General features: G+C 36.9%; 1 protein-coding gene across 12 annotated transcripts in view; it reads right to left on the reverse strand.

The window, feature by feature from the left end:
• The window catches only part of LOC149319174 (dedicator of cytokinesis protein 9), a 194,806-nt gene that overhangs the window by 129,049 nt on the left and 47,228 nt on the right, over positions 1-18,529 (reverse strand). For all 12 annotated transcript variants that reach the window (XM_089511207.1, XM_089511208.1, XM_089511205.1 and 9 more), the window contains exons 2-3: positions 5,489-5,605; positions 566-655 (exon numbers count right to left, since the gene is read on the reverse strand). In XM_089511207.1, coding sequence (XP_089367333.1) covers positions 566-655; positions 5,489-5,605 — 207 coding nt within the window. The remainder of the gene's footprint in view (positions 1-565; positions 656-5,488; positions 5,606-18,529) is intronic.

Here is an 18,529-nt window from a genome sequence, read left to right on the forward strand (position 1 = left end):
ATCTCCTAAAAAGACATTCAGCCACCATGAGACTTTTTAGTGAAAAAAAACCCTGACATTTTTACTCTTTTGTACTTTTCTCTGCAAAATTATTTCAATCTGGGTATGAAAACCATTTTTCAATAAATGAATTGTTCATCAAAATATCCCAAAATTCAAAACATTGATTAAAAAATATGCAAAAAGTCTCAAAATTTCATCCAGTACGTAGAAAAAAGTGCATGAAAGTGCAAAGCAAGCACAGATTTACAGCTTTTGTTACATTAAAAAAATTACAGTGAGCCCTTGGTATCAACTGGAGTTTAGTACCAGGACCCCCCCCCCCCCATGGATACCAAAATCTGTGCATGCTCAAATTCCATTAAATACAATGATGTATTAAAATGGTGCCCCTTATATACAAGAGAAAATCTAGGTTTGCTTTTTAAAATTTATATTTAAAAAAAATATATTTTCAGGCCATGGATGGTTGAATTTGAACAGTGATAAAGAATAATCCACGGATACAAAGGGCCAACTGTACATAAACACGAGGAAATCAAGTAGCACACAATAGAACTACTACCTCAGTTACAAATAGACTCTGAGCTTCTTTCTCTGCATTATCAGGAACTGTAGAGCATAAATATCGGTGCTGTCGTTTCAATATTGCTGTCTTTAATAAGAAGAGAAAAAACAATTAATGACAAAAAGAATTTTCCTAAGTGCAGTATAATGCCATCCATGCATTCATAGCTAAGCATCATTGATTATCTTTACTACATGGACCTATTTTTTCTAGGCAATATTAAAATACTATGAATGGCATTTTCATCATCAATAGATTTTTAAGCTACGATTTAAAGAGCTCTGCCAAAATGCTCACAATCGCTTTTTAAATATAAATATATAGGTTGAAATATAAAGAATTCTAAGACAAATCCTCACAATTTCCCCATGTTCTCCCATTCTGTATCATCCACAAATATTTTTCTTTGATGAAACAGATGAAACTCCTCTATTAATCCACTTTGAATTCTTTTCTTTCAATCAGCACAGAGAAAAATATCCTCTCGTCCAATTCCCTTCGTTGTGTGGAAGCAGGAAATACATGAGGGGCATTCTGGCCATTTTCCAGAGGCCAGGTAAAATTCTAAGTAAATTTAAGGGGACTTGCATCAGTAGGGGAGGCTGCTTTAAAAAAAACTGTGGCAACCACCTTTACAGCATTTTTCCAAGACTATGTTAGTAGGAGAGGGGAACAACTGGCATTAAAAAATTGAAAAAAGACATAGAATGAAAGGAATCTATCACAACTACAGTAAACATTTCCCCTAAACATTATGAAAAATTTCCCCAGAAATTTGCAATAGAGATTCAGCCCTTCCCTTTACTTATCCTAACAGATTGTTAAAATTCAAGGTGGAATCTCTTATAAGACCTATCATCTGAGTTCTACTTTTACCAGAATGATTCCTTTCCTCTCCCCAAACCAAACTAGCCTCTTGCTAGTCCTATCTCTTTTCCTCCCACCAGTGCATGCCTGGCCTATTAAACTCAATCCTTTCTTAATCTTTCCATAAATTTGACAGGAAAAATAACTCACATAGTCTAAGTCAAAAAGAGGATTTCGTAATAATTTCCCTTTTTTGGTAGCAGCCATTGCACAAGAGTGAGATCAAAAATTATCGCAAAGAAGCTAACAGGAGGCCATAGTCTGTTTTAGTAGGTTATAGTTATCATGTACTTCTCAATGTGGAGTCAGATATCTGTGGTTGGTTCAAACAACCAAATCGTATTTGCTTGGAGGTTATTAGCCAATGGACCTAAGATATCTATGAAATTACAATTGTCATATAAAGGAATTGGTAAAATAGTTGTTGTTTCTAAAGTGTCTGTATCCTATACTGTATATATAACTAAAGAAATATTTTTAAATCACTTGGTAAAAATTCTAGGACCAGAAATTCCGTTCTCTCCTAAACTCCATGGCCAGAAAGAAAGAAAATTAGGTAAGAATGAGTGTTCCTAGTTCAGAATTTATTAGGCATTAGTGCAGAATTTGAGTATTTTCAGACACTGGAGGGGTAGGGGGCAGAAATTACAACTGATGTCCATGCTTTTTAGGCCAGGAGATACTACTGGTACACAAAACACTTTTCAAGGCAATTATGCATTTAAAATAAAGTGGACCCTTCTTATATGCTGGGGTTTGGTTGCAAGATCCCCCATGTATAACAAAATCTGTGTATGCTCATGTCCCATTAAATATAATGACATAGCAAAATGGGGTCCCTTATAAAAAATGGAAAATCAAGGTTTGATATTTGAAATTTATACTTTTTAAAAAAAACATTTTCAAGGCATGGATGCTTGAATCTGTGTATAAAAAATCCATATATAAGAAGGGCCAACTGTATTACACTTGAGAAAAAGTGTAAAGTGAAGTATATTTAAAAGTATACATGTGTCATTATAACTAGCTCTTTATTTTAGAGATGAAAACTCATTGTGAGAATTTCCAACAGACTAATTCCTTAGTCTATAGTATGGTCCTTGCACTTCATACAGTTAAACATCCCATCTCTACTTTTATTATAAAGAATCAATCACTAAAAAATAAAGAGAAGGAAGAAAAATAATGGATGCTATTACAACAGATATTTATGCAACAGTCAGAATCTGTGTAAAATGTTCTTCCAAATATACAGTCGTCTCTCCAGATTTGCGGACTTATCGGTTTTGATTACTCGCGAATGAGACAGGAGGGCAGGGACAGGCGGGCGGGGGGTGAGGCGAGTCAGGCGTGTGCCAGCTTTTCCTCATCCCCCCCACCCTCCTGTCCATTTAGCCAGCTGTGGGAAGGGACAGGAGGGCCAGGGGATGAGGAGAAGCAGACACATGTCTGTGCCTCCCCCCCCCCGCCCTCCTATCTCTTTCACTGGCTTCCCAGAGCAGGTTAAAGACAGAGGAGGGCGGGGGGCCCTCCCATGCCTCTGGGGCCTCCCATGCCTCAGACAGCCATCCCAGGCATCAGAGGGGAAGTAGGAGGGGCTTACCTTATTCACAAATTTTCCATATTCACAGGGATACTGTTCCCCTAAACCTTGCGAATCCAGAGGGACAACTGTATAGCAAACTTCAATATCCTAATATAACATTGTCTTACATAGTAGACATGTTAACTGACAAACGTGAATCAAATGTCTCCTCCTATGCCATATATTCTACTGGTGCTTCCAGACAGAATGGCTTCCAGCCTTATCAGCCAATGTGCATGGTGAAACTATTCCATCTTTCGCTCCTTAATGAATTTTATGTGGCCAAAAACAAACAAATAGATGTGCTATAATAGGTAAAATATGGATTTTCAACCAGAATAGAATTAATGTCATCTGGATTCCTTCCAAAGTTCTGTGAATGAAGGAGAACAATTGGACAAAAATATCCATCTGTGAATCTCTTAGACAGTATTACACGTATCTGGAATCTCAGTGGTTTGGTAAGACCCAGGATGTTTAACTGCCTTTGATATATACACATGCTATTGTTTGCAGTCACACCTGCTTCCTGCATTCAATACTGGTCCTTCAGTGGATACTCAACATATTTCTTCCCAGCTCAGCTTAAAATACCCTTATCAAAATAGACAAATAAACACAGCTGAGCTCTTTTAAAATGGGATATATTTACAAAGATGAGTACCATGTTCATTTTCAGAGAAAGTGTGCATCCCAAGAATTGAAATTCAGTAAGAAAACTTTCAATATTTGATGAAAGTTCAATCTTCATATTTCTGATCATCTTTCCCCAACACTGTCTAAGTGGTAATAAATGTACTTATGTGAAATGAACAATGCCATGGGTGTCATCTTAAAACAGCAGGATGTACTATTTTCAATCAAGAATTTAAAAATGCTTGACTAACAGTAGCTTTAAAATAATTCTAATGTGCTGACAGTGCAATTTTGACTACTACTCTGCTTATGAAAATTACTCAGGTGTGTTAGCCAAAACTGTGCCTGCAACAATTCTATATCAATGATATATGGCAGTGATATTCGCTCATGACAGCAGAAAGGCTTCTAAAATAAATTGTCTTCCCCACCCAAAATCATTTTCTCTGATCAAAATAATTTTACAGTTCTGTGATAACAGAGGTAACAGTATAATAGTGCTGGTGGCACTCTTGCAATAAAGTCAAAGGTGATACATTATGATATAAAATGTGAAAAGTAATGCAAAAAGCTAGTTGAGAGAGATGGACTTTACGTACTTTACAGAAAACAAAACACCTGCTACTTTCTTTGAAATTCAGGGATGGGGAGGGTGGGAATGGAAGAATCTTTAGAAAGCTTTAAAGCGCTATAATAATGACAATGCAGAATAATCCACATTCTGAAGCAAAAAAGACCCCAACCTGTCATTTAAACTAACAAACTGTACAATAGGCCGCTTGGGATTTCTTTTTGGAAGGAAAAGGTGGGATAAATCTTTTACTATAAATTTTTAAGTGAAAGTAAACTAGAACATTTATTACTTAAAATTGTTTGAATCTGGAGAAAGTATTAGAAGGTGTAGAATCATGATTCTATGATTTTAGACCTAATAACTTTTTCCAGATTCAAACAATTTTAAATAATAAATGTTCTAGTTTACTTTCACTTAAAAAATTAAAGTAGAAGATTTATCCCACCTTTCCTTCCCAAAAGAAATCCCAAGCGGTTAGCAATGATCAAATTAAAAACATCAGTAAACACAATGAAATTAATGTTAAGTTCTATACTTAACAATCAACACAACCAAAAGTTAAGGGAAACCAAAAGGGAAGGAAAACAACAGCTACAGTCTCAGGGACATCACCTAGACTTCATAGTCCATCACAAAGTCAAGTTGTCCTGTCCTCAAAGGCTTTCTTTAAGATCCACATTTCCAGTCAAAACAACACATAGACAAGAATCAGCTTCCTTAAGAACAGCAGGGTGCGATAACTGAGCAGACCCACTATTTGTGCATGCTTGCAATTTAGACAGTCAGAAGGGAAGGCATAAGTAGAACTTTGGATCTCAGTATACAAGTAGGATCTTAGTACACAAGTGGGAACAGATGAAAGAGATCAGTCCGTCTGGTTTTGTGATCCTATCCAATTAAAGTATTTTTAAAAACCAAGAAACAGGACTTAACAAAAACCTTACTTAACAAAAGGTAAGCAATGCAAACAAAACTATATAAGCAATATGCTCCTGCAGGATAAGCAGGAAGAGACACTGTGAACTATTTTAAGTTAATTGATAACATTTGAATCACCATTTAAAGATAAAGTTTGTTCAAGGCAATGTACATAAACCTCAAAGCTTGAAAAGGAAGAGCACTGTAATTGATCTAAGTAATCTACAGCGAGTACTGTAATGGAGGTTTTAAACAAACAACATTTATAAACTGTCCTGTTTACAATCTATTATTATACATCAATTCCAATACTTGCAAAACTCAGAAAAGGAAAATGTACCTGGAAGTCATCATAAGGGAAAAGTAGCATCTCCCGCAAGGCATCATTGAGTATTTGAGTTTTCTTTTGAACAATGACATTTTCATAGTCAATTGGTTCAATTAGCTTCGGTTTTGCCTAAAAACAGACAGAAATATTGACATGAGTAGAGATGTAAAGGTTGCTTATTCATGTGACTAAATATGCTTATTTAGCTGAGACACACTAATGGGATTTTGCAATGTAATGCAATGCATGTCTATTTAGATGTAATCAAATGAATGTAGCTGTAATATATACACATAGAGAAGAGAATTTGAATAAGATGTTCAACAGAAAAAAAAAGTTTAAAATACCAGACAGCAGAGCCACAGTTCGTCAAAATGTGACTGTTAACTATGTCTATAGAAACAAAAGCATCTTTAATCATTTCAGTGCTATGCTATCAAAGCTGACATGGTTAATTCTAATCTAGTGGATGCAATACAATCGGACAGTTAACAACTTATTGTCTGACTTACTAGAGCTGTGCAATGCAATATTGGCTGGCAGTAAAATCCCAGACTCTTGGAAACTTGCTAAAACAATCACCATACCTAAAAAGGTGGTGATCCAAGACAGGTTTCAGCTTATTGTCCTATTAGTCTTCTTGAAAAGGATCAAAAAATGTTTACATCCATTTTTGCTAGTCAGCTAAATAAATTTACAATGAATTTTGTTCATCATGATCAACATGGCTTCATCTCTGGTCGATATTTGTTTGCGGCCATAAGAAAACCCCTAACCTGTCCATTATGCTCAACTGCATAAACAAGAAACTCTGATCTTTCTTTAGATGCCCTCAAAGCCTTTGCTTATTTAGAATGACCATACAGTGGACCCTTGTTATACGCTGGAGTTTGGTTCCAAGATCCCCCGTATATAACAAAATCCGTGTATGCTCAAGTCCCATTAAATATAATGACATAGCAAAATGGTGTCCCTTACAAAAATGGAAAATCAAGGTTTGATATTTGAAAATTATCCTTTTTTGGATCATTTTGAAACCGTGTATGCTTGAATCCGTGTATAAAAAATCCGTGTATAAGAAGGGTCGACTGTATTTAATTGCATTGATAGAGTGCATAAACAACTTTTGTGTTTACAATATATGTCTCTGTCAGTAGACAGTTCAAAAACATTTAACTTATCTAGAGGCACACATCAAGGATGCCTCTATTTGCCCAGGCATTAGAATCTTTTGCTTCTTTAATCAGATCCTGCCCACATATCAAAATTATCTCTATAAATAAGATTCAATATAAGAAATCAATTTGGTGATGATATGCTCCTCTTTATTAAAAACCCCATTGACAACTTGCCAGTTTTGAAAAAGAAAACTGTAGGTAAATTTCAGATTTTCACTGGCCTACAAAGTAATTTTAATAAATCCAAAATTATGGGTTTATACATGCCTTTGGGAACTCAGACAATTCACAGATCTTTTGGTTTTTGAATTTGTTTCTCTGGATTGATAATAATCGCCATGACTATAAATCAATCAGTCTCAAGGAACTCTAAACCAATGTTTACATACTTCAAGAAGGAACTGAAGGACTGGTCAAAACACCTGTTTAACTGATACTTTCATGTGGGTGAGTTTGGAAAAATGTTTGGAACCTCTCTCTTTTGATCCACACATTTATCACCAGGTTAAGCATAAACCCAAATTGAAAATTAAGAATCCATTTACAAGTGAAATGCTACAGATGAAATGCATTCAAACTCAATAACCCCTTCAGTATCTCCTCTAGGTCTCTTTCTTTAACCTTTTAGACAAACCCCACAATCTGTATTTATCAGACAGCAGTTGTTGTGATCAGTGGGGGTCTATTCCCATGTTGATTGGGAAGAAGCTGACAGCTCCACCCCTTCCCATGAGCAATTTCCTTTGTGACAGAATCACTATTGTAATTCTCCCTTGTGTTGGAGATCACTTATGCAACAAATTGCAAGGGGTGCTGGGGAGGAACCCACAAATTGTATGCAATGGGGAACCATACTAAAGAAAAGAGGTGGCAGATCCATATGGCTTGTCCTTTTGATTCTCAAATGTCTGGCAGATGTCAGATGTCAGATGCCACATACCTGTTTCCCATCACTGGCCTCCCAATCAATCTATCATTATCATTATCATTATCATTATCATTATCATTATCATTATCATCATCATCATATTTATTTATAGGGCACTGTAAAGTTTGCACAGCACTTTACATAGTTTTACACTTCAAAGGATGCATCTCTCTGTCTATGTGCTTGAGACGCTCCCTGGTTAAGTCCTCTGGATCTCTGTGAGACCATACTATCTTGCCCTAGGAAGCATCTTGAAGCTATGTGACTGGTAGGTCTTTAAATATGGAGGTTTGATATCAATGATCAATTAGGGCCAAACAGGGGCATTATAGGATCGTCAGCCAGTCACTTAGTGACAGACAGAAGAAAGTCCTTTCCCTTCTCCTTTTGTGTCATGCCTTTTTAGATTGTAAGCCTGAGGGCAGGGAACCGTGCAATTAAAAAGATTGTATGTACAGCGCTGTGCAAATTTACAGCGCTTTATAAATAAAAGTTAACAATAATAATAATAACAGTGGCTGCTGACCAGTAAAGGGGATTTGTGGATTTTCATGGTCCATATGTAACCCCTAAACTAGGAACTACATAAGGATTCTGAACATGAGACAGTCACGAGTGCCTAACTCCAGGTTCCATGTTTGTAACCTCCTCCCAGCTGGATTCCTGCTGTAGTGCCAACTTTCTTCATTTCCAAAGAAGTAACTCATCCCCTTTATAATTCATGAAAAAAGATATGCCTGGACCATGAAATCAGGCAGTCCTCTAGCTTGCATAATGGCATAACATAATGTCAGTATTTCTTGATATTATTATATTTTCAACCAAAGGGTTTGTAATAATAAAATATATAAGAGTAAGTTTGTAGAGACAGTACTAGTACTGTATGTATTTGGTTTTTATGTTTTAATCTCCAAAATAGTTAAAAGTGTTATGTATAAACAACTATGGGCAGACAGTGTGGTGTAGTGGTTTGAGAGTTGGGCTGTGATTCAGGAGACCAGGGTCTGATTCCCCATTAAAGTATGAAAACCCACTGTGTGACCTTGTATGAGTCACAAACTCTCAGCCTCAGAAAACACTGTGACAGGTTCACCTTAAGATTGCCATAAGTTGCAAACAACTTGAAGGTACACAACAACAAAATATGCAAACATGCATAGAACTCAGTCTTTACAATGAATGCTTCTTGGTGTACTTAAGGAAAATGAAAACTTTTATTTAGAAATACGTTTTTCAACTCTTGGATGGAATAATGGAATACAGAGAACAGGATTTTCCTAGAAAAATACTTTTGGAATTAGACTGATCTGCACATAGGTTTGTCAAAAGTAACTTCAGATTCTCAATGTCTACCAGATGGAAACATTCCCATTAAATAAAATGTTACTGGAAGGAGTTCAAAAGAACAAAATGTTACATTTGGAAGGCAACACTAGCAAGGAGAGGCTAGAGAAATAGGTGTGTCCAGCTTTTAAAAAATACATAAAATACATTGTTTTAAAAAGAAAAAGTATATTTGTTTGTACAGCAGAGGATGCTTTGTTCAAAGAGTAATAAGAACACCCACATGAAAAGTAAAAAAAAAGCCTGGCGCACTATTAACCTAAAAATCAAGGAACTCTGAGATAACAGAGACAGAAAATATATACAACTAAAAAAGATAAGAAACACACAGAGAGACATTTTTTCCAGGCTAAAAGGTGACTTGATCATTATACCCAACTATCTAACAGCATCGAGCAAAATAAGTGAAAAGTACATCTCAGCCTAACTATATGCAGTTATTTACTCTGACCCCATCAACTACTTTAATAATATCTGCAAATAGACAAATCAGGGTTAGACCAAGTAAAAGCAATTTATTTATGAAACTATGGGTGACCTTTATTTTATCCATTGCTAGTCAAAAGTTTATATTTGGAAAGTTTTTCAAAGAAAACAGGTTATGCTTCTGTTACTTATTTATACTTTCACTATACAATCTATCATACATAAGGAAGGAGGGCCTTATGTTAGAAAGGCAACAGTATAGAAGCTCTCTCTTTTAGTGTGCTGAGATTTTGTTTTTCTCAACAATGTCAACTAATCCCGTTTTAAGCCAGAACAAAACCAGTTTTTTCCTTCTTTTCAAAGGAAAATAAGGTAACTCAAATATGTATTAGTACTACACCCAATCCATCTAAGCAGTATTTTGTTTACACAAATGCTTAAGAATAATCTCTAGAATTCAAATTCTTTAGAATTCAAGCCACCAATTAACGACACTTTGGATAAAATGAAGATATGACAATCCAAGTATCACCTAGATACTTAATAAAATTAATCAAATTCTATAAAGCCAAGTGGAAGCTGCATTAAAAGAAATAGGGGAAAATAAATCATCAGGAACATATGATATTCCAGTTGAAGTGCTACAATTCACACTGATGGAATCAACTCTAGCATTAACCAAAATATGCCAACAAAATATGCACCACAATTTAAAAAGGATGTTGAGGATGTCCAAAGGAGGGTGACTAAAATGGTGAAGAGCCTGGAAACCATTCCCTATGAGGAACAACTCAGGGAGCTGGGGATGTTTAGCCTGGAGAAAAGAAGATTAAGAGGTGATATGATAGCCCTGTTTAAATATTTGAAGGGATGTCATATTGAGGAGGGGAAAAGCTTGTTTTCTGCTGCTCCAGAGAACAGGACCCGGAACAATGGATGCAATCTCCAGGAAAAGAGATTCCACCTCAACATTAGGAGGAACTTCCTGACAGTAAGGGCTGTTCAACAGTGGAACACACTCCCTTGGAGGTCTTTAAGGAGAGGCTGGATGGCCATCTGTCGGGGATGCTTTGATTGTGATTTCCTGCATGGCAGGGGGTTGGACTGGATGGCCCTTGGGGTCTCTTCCAACTCTGTGATTCTATGAAATACGGAAAACAAAACACTGACCCACAGACTGGAAACTATAAATATACATCACCATTCACTAAAAAAGGAGAAAACATAAGACTGCAGCTACTATAGAATCCCAGCATTAATTTCCTATACAAGCAAAATTATGCTTAAAACTCTGCAACAAGATGTCAATCCCATATGGAGAGAGGAATCCTAGAGATGCAAGGGGGGGTTCAGCAAAGCAAGAGGCACTAGGGACCGCACTGCAAACGTACAATGGTAATGAAGGGCATTAAAGAATTCCAGAAGAAAATCAGCATGTGCTTTATAGACTATAGCAAAGGCTTTGATTGCATAGATCATAAAAAGGTATGGAATACTCTCAAAGACATGGGAGTCTCATTGCATTTGATAGTTCTGATGAGAAATCTATACTCAGGACAAGAAGCTACTGTTAGAACAGAACATGGAGAAACAGAATGGTTCCCAATTGGCAAAGGGGTCAGGCAAGGCTGCATTGTATCATCCTACTTGTTCAACTTGTACACAGAAAATATCATATGAAGTGCAGGCTTAGACTTAGAAGAAGGAAGAGTGAAGACAGGAGAAAGGAGCATCAACAATCTAAGATATGTGGATGGCACCATATTACTAGCAGAAAACATAGCATCATACAGTTGGAAGAGAGGACAAGAGCCATCCAATCCAGCCCCCTGCCATGCAGGAACACACAATCAAAGCACCTCAACAGATGGCCATCCAGCCTCTGTTTAAAGACCTCTAAGGAAAGAGACTCCACTACACTCCGAGGGAGTTTGTTCCACTGTTGAACAGCTCTTACTGTCAGGAGTTCCTCCTAATGTTGAGGTGGAATCTCTTTTCCTGTAGCTTGCATCCATTGCTCCGGGTCCTAGTCTCTGGAGCAGCAGCTGGTGAAGAGTCCAGAGGATACCGTGGGTGGGCAAAAAGACCTGGAATATCCCTAGAAGCCAAGATGATCAAATTGGGGCTGTCATACTTTGGCCACATTGTAAGAAGACATGACTCATTCGATAATACAATAATGCTGGGAAAGGTTGATGGTAGTAGAAAGAGAGGAGGACTGCACACTGGATGGCTAGGTTCAATTAGGGAGATCACAGGCATAAATCTACAAGACTTAAGTAGAACAGTGAAAGACAAGGGTCTTGACGGTCTCTCATCAACAGAATGACCACAAGTTGAAGTCAACTCAAGGGCAGTTAACAACAAACAAAAGATACTATACCAAAACTTTACTTAACTTCATTTGCTCAAGCACAAACCCAACTATGGGGAACAGAGGATGAACCAGTTAGGACTGTATACAGCAGATAAGAATTGTATACATACCAAAACAAATCCAGGATTTTTATCCCCCCTCCCCCCCCCCCACACACACCATCCTGTGCTGCTGACTGAATAGGTAAATGTAAGAAACTTTCTTCTCAAGACTCATGTTAGTCTACAGCAGGAGAAACAACTAGAGGCACACCCTTTCCGCCACTCCTATTCCCTCAACAGTGTTTCCGCAGTTTATTAAATTATTCTTCCAGTTCCAACTGGCAATGCAAAAGCACAAGCAACAATGTTTTTTGCTGCTTTTACAGTTCTCTGGACCAGGGCCCAAATCTGTTTGCAATACTTAGGAAGAGCACTAGTTATCAAGTGGAGAGATTTGTTACATGTGCTTCCTGAAAACTCTTGTTTCCTGAAAGCTTCAAAACAGGGTTGTGAAAAGTTAGTATAAAAACAAAATACATAGTTACCATAACATAATTTCATACAAAATTCAAAATATATGCATATACTATCTAGTTAAGAGCAGCGCTTCTAACCTCAGTATGTACCAATTGGGTCACAGGCATGTAAAGACTGTTAAAATGTAATGTGGGAATGAAATCATAACCTTTTTGTAAAGATGTTTTGTAAATTCTTACTCTCTTTGCAACTGAAAAGTTTTTCTCATAAGATTTTAATTCTCTGTTTATCATTTTCAGTTCTAATCCTCTGAATCACCAAATGTATTCTTATCGAACAATTGCATCTCCAGACTTAGGGGCAAAACAGACTGGCATAAAAAGCCGGCTTCTGGGCATCTCAGGGGCATGATGTAAGACAGGCAGATGCCCTCACATGGGCCGATTTCTGGGCTCTCCAGCGGTGTGAAATTAACATGCCACAGGAGCACCTTAAAGCTGGCTTCCTCCAGCAGTGGGGTGGAAAAGCCAGCTTTTTGCTGGCCGCTCCTCTTATCTCAAACCTTTGTTTTCTGAATATGCAAATACAGGAGGGGAAAAATTAATGAAATCCTTCTCATTCCTCTCAGTTCTCTCACTGCTGGGCCAACACTACTCTTGTGTAAGCCAAACTCTTTACACTGTCTAAGGCCAGAAAAAAAAATCAACAGATATGGAAAAGGTTACGCACTTTTTCCACACACTTATCTCTTTTATAAATATGTTCTCCCTCTCCTCTTTAACAAATAATATGGAAATGCTGGGTTATGAAAAATATGACTGCCTTATTGTATCGGTGTGGAGTTGACATAGAGCTGACCTGGACTTTCACATTTCCACATTTACTGTATATACTCGACTACAAGTCGACCTCATGTATAAGTTGAGGGCAAGTTTTGGGACTAAATTATGGATTTTGCCCTGACCCATGCATGCATGCCGAGGGTAAAATTTAGGGGCATATAGCAAAGGATCTAAAAGATGAAGCAAAGCAAAAAGAAAATGTCAAAGGACTTACAAAATTCCAGCAGATGTAACTCTTTGTGCTTACTCTTAAGGCTAGATGGATGAGAGAGAGTAGAGGGAGGTCAGTGCCTCCCATATTATGCTCTTGCTTTTCACTAGGAGATGGTTCTTTCTTTTAAATAAGAGTTAAGATACAGTACTTACATTGACCCATAGATAAGTTGACTTAGATTTTTTGGGTCAATTTTTTGACCTAAATTTCTAGTTTATACAGTAGTTCACATATTTCTACCCATATCTTGAAAGCAATTTTTGAAGAAACTCACTATGAGGAAGGTTCAGATTAGGAAAAAGAAATTAAGCAGGTGGGTGCCTGATAGAACTTTGTGAGGACAACAACCTATTTACCTAAGGTTAGAACAGAATAGGGAGAAACAGAATGGTTCCCACTTGGAAAAGGGGTAAGGTAAGGCTTCATTCTATCACCCTATTTGTTCAACCTGTATGCAAAAATATCACATGACGAGCCAGATTAGACTCAGAAAAAGGAAGAATAAAGATAGGAAGAAGGAATATCAACAATCTTAGATATGTGAATGACATTATACTACAGCGCAGCCACGCCATAAGTGGGCCTGCCATACACGGATTTAAGCTTCCATGCACAGCAAGGCTGGGAGTTAAACTAGCACACACACCAATGGTGTATACGCATAAGAATCAACAGGACTTGAGGTCCCACTTTTTTTGCCATACGCAGAGAGGTCTGGAATGGATCCCCCACGTATACATGGGCCCATTGTATTAGCAGAAAATATTACAGACTTGGAACAATTATTAAAGAAAATGAAAGAGAAAATGCAAAGGCAAGCTTAATTACACAAGCAAAACAAAATAATGACCACAGAGGACATACATACATCCAACCTAGACAATGAGGAAATCAGAATAGTAAAAATTCCATTACCTTGGATCAAACATTGATCAGGAAGGAAACTGCAGTAAAGAAATCAGAAGAAGACTAGGAATGGGAAGGGCAGCCACGAAGAGCTAGAAAAGATCCTAAAGAGTAAAGATATACAACTGAGCACTAATGTTAGAATTATCCAAGCCATGGTGTTCCCCATCGCCATTAAAGAATGAGAGAACTGGACAGTGAAGAAAGCAGATAAGAAGAAAATCAATTCATTTCATATGTGGTGTTGGAAAAGTATCTTAAGGATATTGTGGACAAGCAAAAAGACAAACAAGTAGGTCTTTGAACAGATCAAGCTTGAAATCTCCCTGGAAGCCAAGATGATCAAACTGAGGCTGCCCTACCTTGAACACATCATGAGAAGGCATAACTCATTAGAAAAGAATAGGAAACGCTCAAGAAATACTTAGAAAGGTGGAGGGAAGTAGAATGTGAAGAAAACTGCACACTAGGCGGATAGACTGAATTAGGGAAATCATAGGCATAACTCTACAAGACTCAAGCAGAGCAGTGGAAAATGGGACCTTAGAGATGTCTCATCTAGAGAGTCGCCATGAACTGGGGTTGACTCAAGGGATTGTTAACCCCAACAAAAAAATAATGGATGTCGATAAAACAATTGCACTATCTTTAAAGTGGCATGGTTTATAATAGACATTAAATGACATGGCTGCATTTCTGCTGCACAAAAAATTACCAAAAGCTGAAACAAAGCTGGACTTAGGTCTAATCCATACTGCAGAATTAATGCAAGTTTGACACCATTTTAATTGCCATGATTTCATACTATAAAATTCTGTGATTTGAAGTTTTGTGAGATATTTAGCCTTCCCTGATAAAGAGCTCTGGTAATCCCAGAATTACATAGCATTAATCCATGTAAATTAAAGTGATGTCAAACTGCTTTATTACTGCAGTGTGGCAGCAGCCTTAGAGTTCCTTGAGGAAAGAAGCAATTATTCCAAGGCCCTCAAGAAAACTACATGTTACTCCTGAAACTGATATTTTACATGCCTCTATTTAGTTTAAAGTAAACAGATTTATATCTTTTAAGAGAAACCTCTGAAACATATTCTAGGAGTTCATTCACTGAGAGGAAGGATATTTTATCATCCCCAATAAAAGCGTACCATGACAACATATTGACTTTGGCATTATTTTTATGGACATTAACACTTTCCAGGAAATCGTCCTTCTGTTCCCTTACAGATATTTTCCATCCTATATACCTTTACCAAACAGGAAAAAAAGAGGTTCTAGGTTTGAAAAGCTAGAGAATACCTCTTCTAAAAGAACTGCATCACTTTTTCCTGTGCTTCAAGATTCTAAATAATAATCCAATCTGTCTTTCTAAGTGGTGAACAGAGGGACTGGGATATGGCATGGGGCGGGGGATGCTATGCCATGCTTAAAATTAACAAATCATGCAGGAATTAGGGACTATTGTTTCTTCAAACCTAATGACCATACTCCTTTCTCACTAAATTACCCCCACATAAATAGTACAGCAGATTAAAATAATTAAGGACTTAAAAGTATAGTAACTGAATAGTAATTGCACATGGCAAAAGTGTTGAGTATTGCTGCAGTGAGGTAGTTTAATTCAATTTTGCAAGCCATCTTGAGGTATCTTGATGGTAACAGAAAAGTAGACAACAAACAGACAAACAAAAGGCAAGAAGGATGTAGCAAAAGGAAGATGCACAGAGAAGATTAAAGCAGAGGTGGCAGCCTAGGGAAGAAGACAAATTTATCAGACAACATAATACGGTTGACAAGATTTTTTAAAAAGAAGCAGGTAACTCCCTTTTGCTTTAAACTTTAACTTTGCCTGGAAGTTGGAAGAGGAATCAACAATACGATTAAAAAAAAACCTGGTCCTTCCTCCCCTCCATACTCCCGCTGCAAAAACATTGAAACTAAAAACTAAATCTCCTTGGTACAGCAAGCACACATTTTAGGAGAAAATGAAGCACTTTTAACCAAAACATTTTTGTGTAAATTACCTGGGAAGGACGTGTAAAATTGACAGAAATACACAGAAATAAAGTCATGGAAGCCCAGTGGTGATCTTGGGCAAGTCACAAACACTCAGCCCTAGAAAACACCATGATAGATTCCCCTTAGGGTCCCCATAACTCGGAAACTACTTGAAGGCAAACAACAACAAATGTGATATAGTCGTTTTCTTTTTACCCCAAAATGCTAATCCTGGTTTACTTTTAAAGCCCCATGAGTCACTATTGTACCACCATACTGGAGTATTAAAGCCAGCCAAGCTGAACCAAGTACATGACCAACAAAAAGAAAAGTTGGAAAAAAAAATTATTTAACATTTACTTCACCACTCAGAGACATGGGACTAGACCAGATGAAACATGGGACTACATACATACGCACGCACACAAAATCAGGATAATTCCATGGTTTATTTGATTCTCCTGCAGCACCAAACCATTGTTAATAGAAATGTAATCGAATCTGTGATTTTGCATTCTGATTTTGAATCACTGTTAACTAATCTGAGGTTACATTTAACCTGGTTAACCTGGTTAAGGAAAATAAACAATTCTGTATGACTAGCCCCAGCTGAGATGGGGAACAGAAAGTGTTTCTTTATAAAGCAACAAACATTGACATTTCCCACATGGGCTAGATCTATAAGATACAGATAGAAGTAGATATAGCACTGCTACACAAGGAATCAAAAATGGTAAAAGATAATCCTTGACTACCCAATCTTCTTGTCTGAAATGTACAACAAAACACCTTCAGTTACTGGCCTACAAAACACTATCAGTTTAAACATTTAGTTTGCTGTAATTAATTGTTGTAAACAAAGATATTAATGAGCATTCCAAATAAGGGCTAACACAAACTGTTGAAAACATTTCTGCTGAAAAGTTGTACTATGTAGAAAACACATACAAAGAATACTGTCTTCTAGACACACAAAAAGGAAAGTAAGGGTGTGGCTCGTTTCACCCTTCAATTTTGGTACCAATACAGATTTCCACTCATGAGCCATAAAGCATAAAATTATTCTCCAAATTGCCTGAATCAGCCTCGTTCTCCACAAACACTTGCAAAAATATTGTGCATCTAAATGACAAATCCACAGAATCCACCAGGAAGCCTGAAAGAATTAGGATAGCACTCAGTGTCTTCTCTGTAAGTTCATATGGATCCAGTTTTTTTACAATTTTTTAAAAAATATTTTTCTACAGAGAACATAACTTTTGGGGAAACTGTTAGGTGATTTGTGTATATATACAGTACACCTAACTATATCGTTTACTGCTTGTTAACTGTAATAATTATTCCTTTCTTGCCAAACTGCTGAAAGACTTGAGTGCGATGTGCCCCTTCCTGAGTAAAGTTACTGTACTGTACTTTCTTTGGATAACTCATAAAACCCCTCTTTCTTCATCCCTCTGGCTTCTGATGTCTGCCAATACAAATGAAAGGAATAGATGGCAAAATTCAGATGACCTTTACAGATGACCATGTAAACAGAAGCTTCCCTTATTCTTGCACTATACAAATTGCCTAAATAGAATTTAATCAATCATCTAAAGCAGAATCTTCTCATTGATCCTATAGAAAATGTATGATAGATATTCAACTAATTAAAACCTGTTAATTTTCAGTCCACACACATTAAGTGTTGCATTTAAGGGAAGAATAGAAATGTATATCAAGCACAACATTTATACATTGCAAAGAATAATTTATTACATATGCATTATAATTTAAAATTATAAACGGAGACAGTAGAACATTTGCTTCAACACATTTATTTAAAATAATGAATTAAGGATTTGTAGTTTAAACTTATCACATAATGTAATAACACACATGTTATTAAGGTATGAAAGAAAAAGAAAGGAAAGGAAAACCACTACAATCACACAGCAGTGGAGTGCAAGAGAATATTAGAAGGTTTGACTTTCTACTTTCTTGAAAAATACATTAACATGTAGCAACATTTCCTCATGCATTCATTTTCCCCTCACCTCTCACACTTACACATGCAGTACCTTACCCAAACTTCTACTGGACTGTCCACTTCTGCCTCGGTAGTCACTGCATCTGGACATTTTTGTGGGGATTCTATAATTAATTCCTTTTTTAGGTTTTTACTGTTTGCTCTTGCCAACATTTTTATCCAGAAAATTTAACACAACTGTAAAGTGCTGCAATTTTAACTCCCAACAGCAGCATGCCAGAAATCTAAAAAATAATAATAAAAAAGAAAGCTTCTTCCACCCCAGCTGCAAAGTGAAGGAAGTAGTTGTGCTACTTAGCAGCAGAATGAGTCAAGTTATGGTGGGAATGCATGACAGATCAAGGCCAGCCCCT

This window comes from Sceloporus occidentalis, unplaced genomic scaffold, assembly GCF_023333645.1.
Source record: "Sceloporus occidentalis isolate IW3139 unplaced genomic scaffold, rSceOcc1.0.p SCAF_2, whole genome shotgun sequence".
Classification (NCBI taxonomy): Eukaryota; Metazoa; Chordata; class Lepidosauria; order Squamata; family Phrynosomatidae; genus Sceloporus; species Sceloporus occidentalis.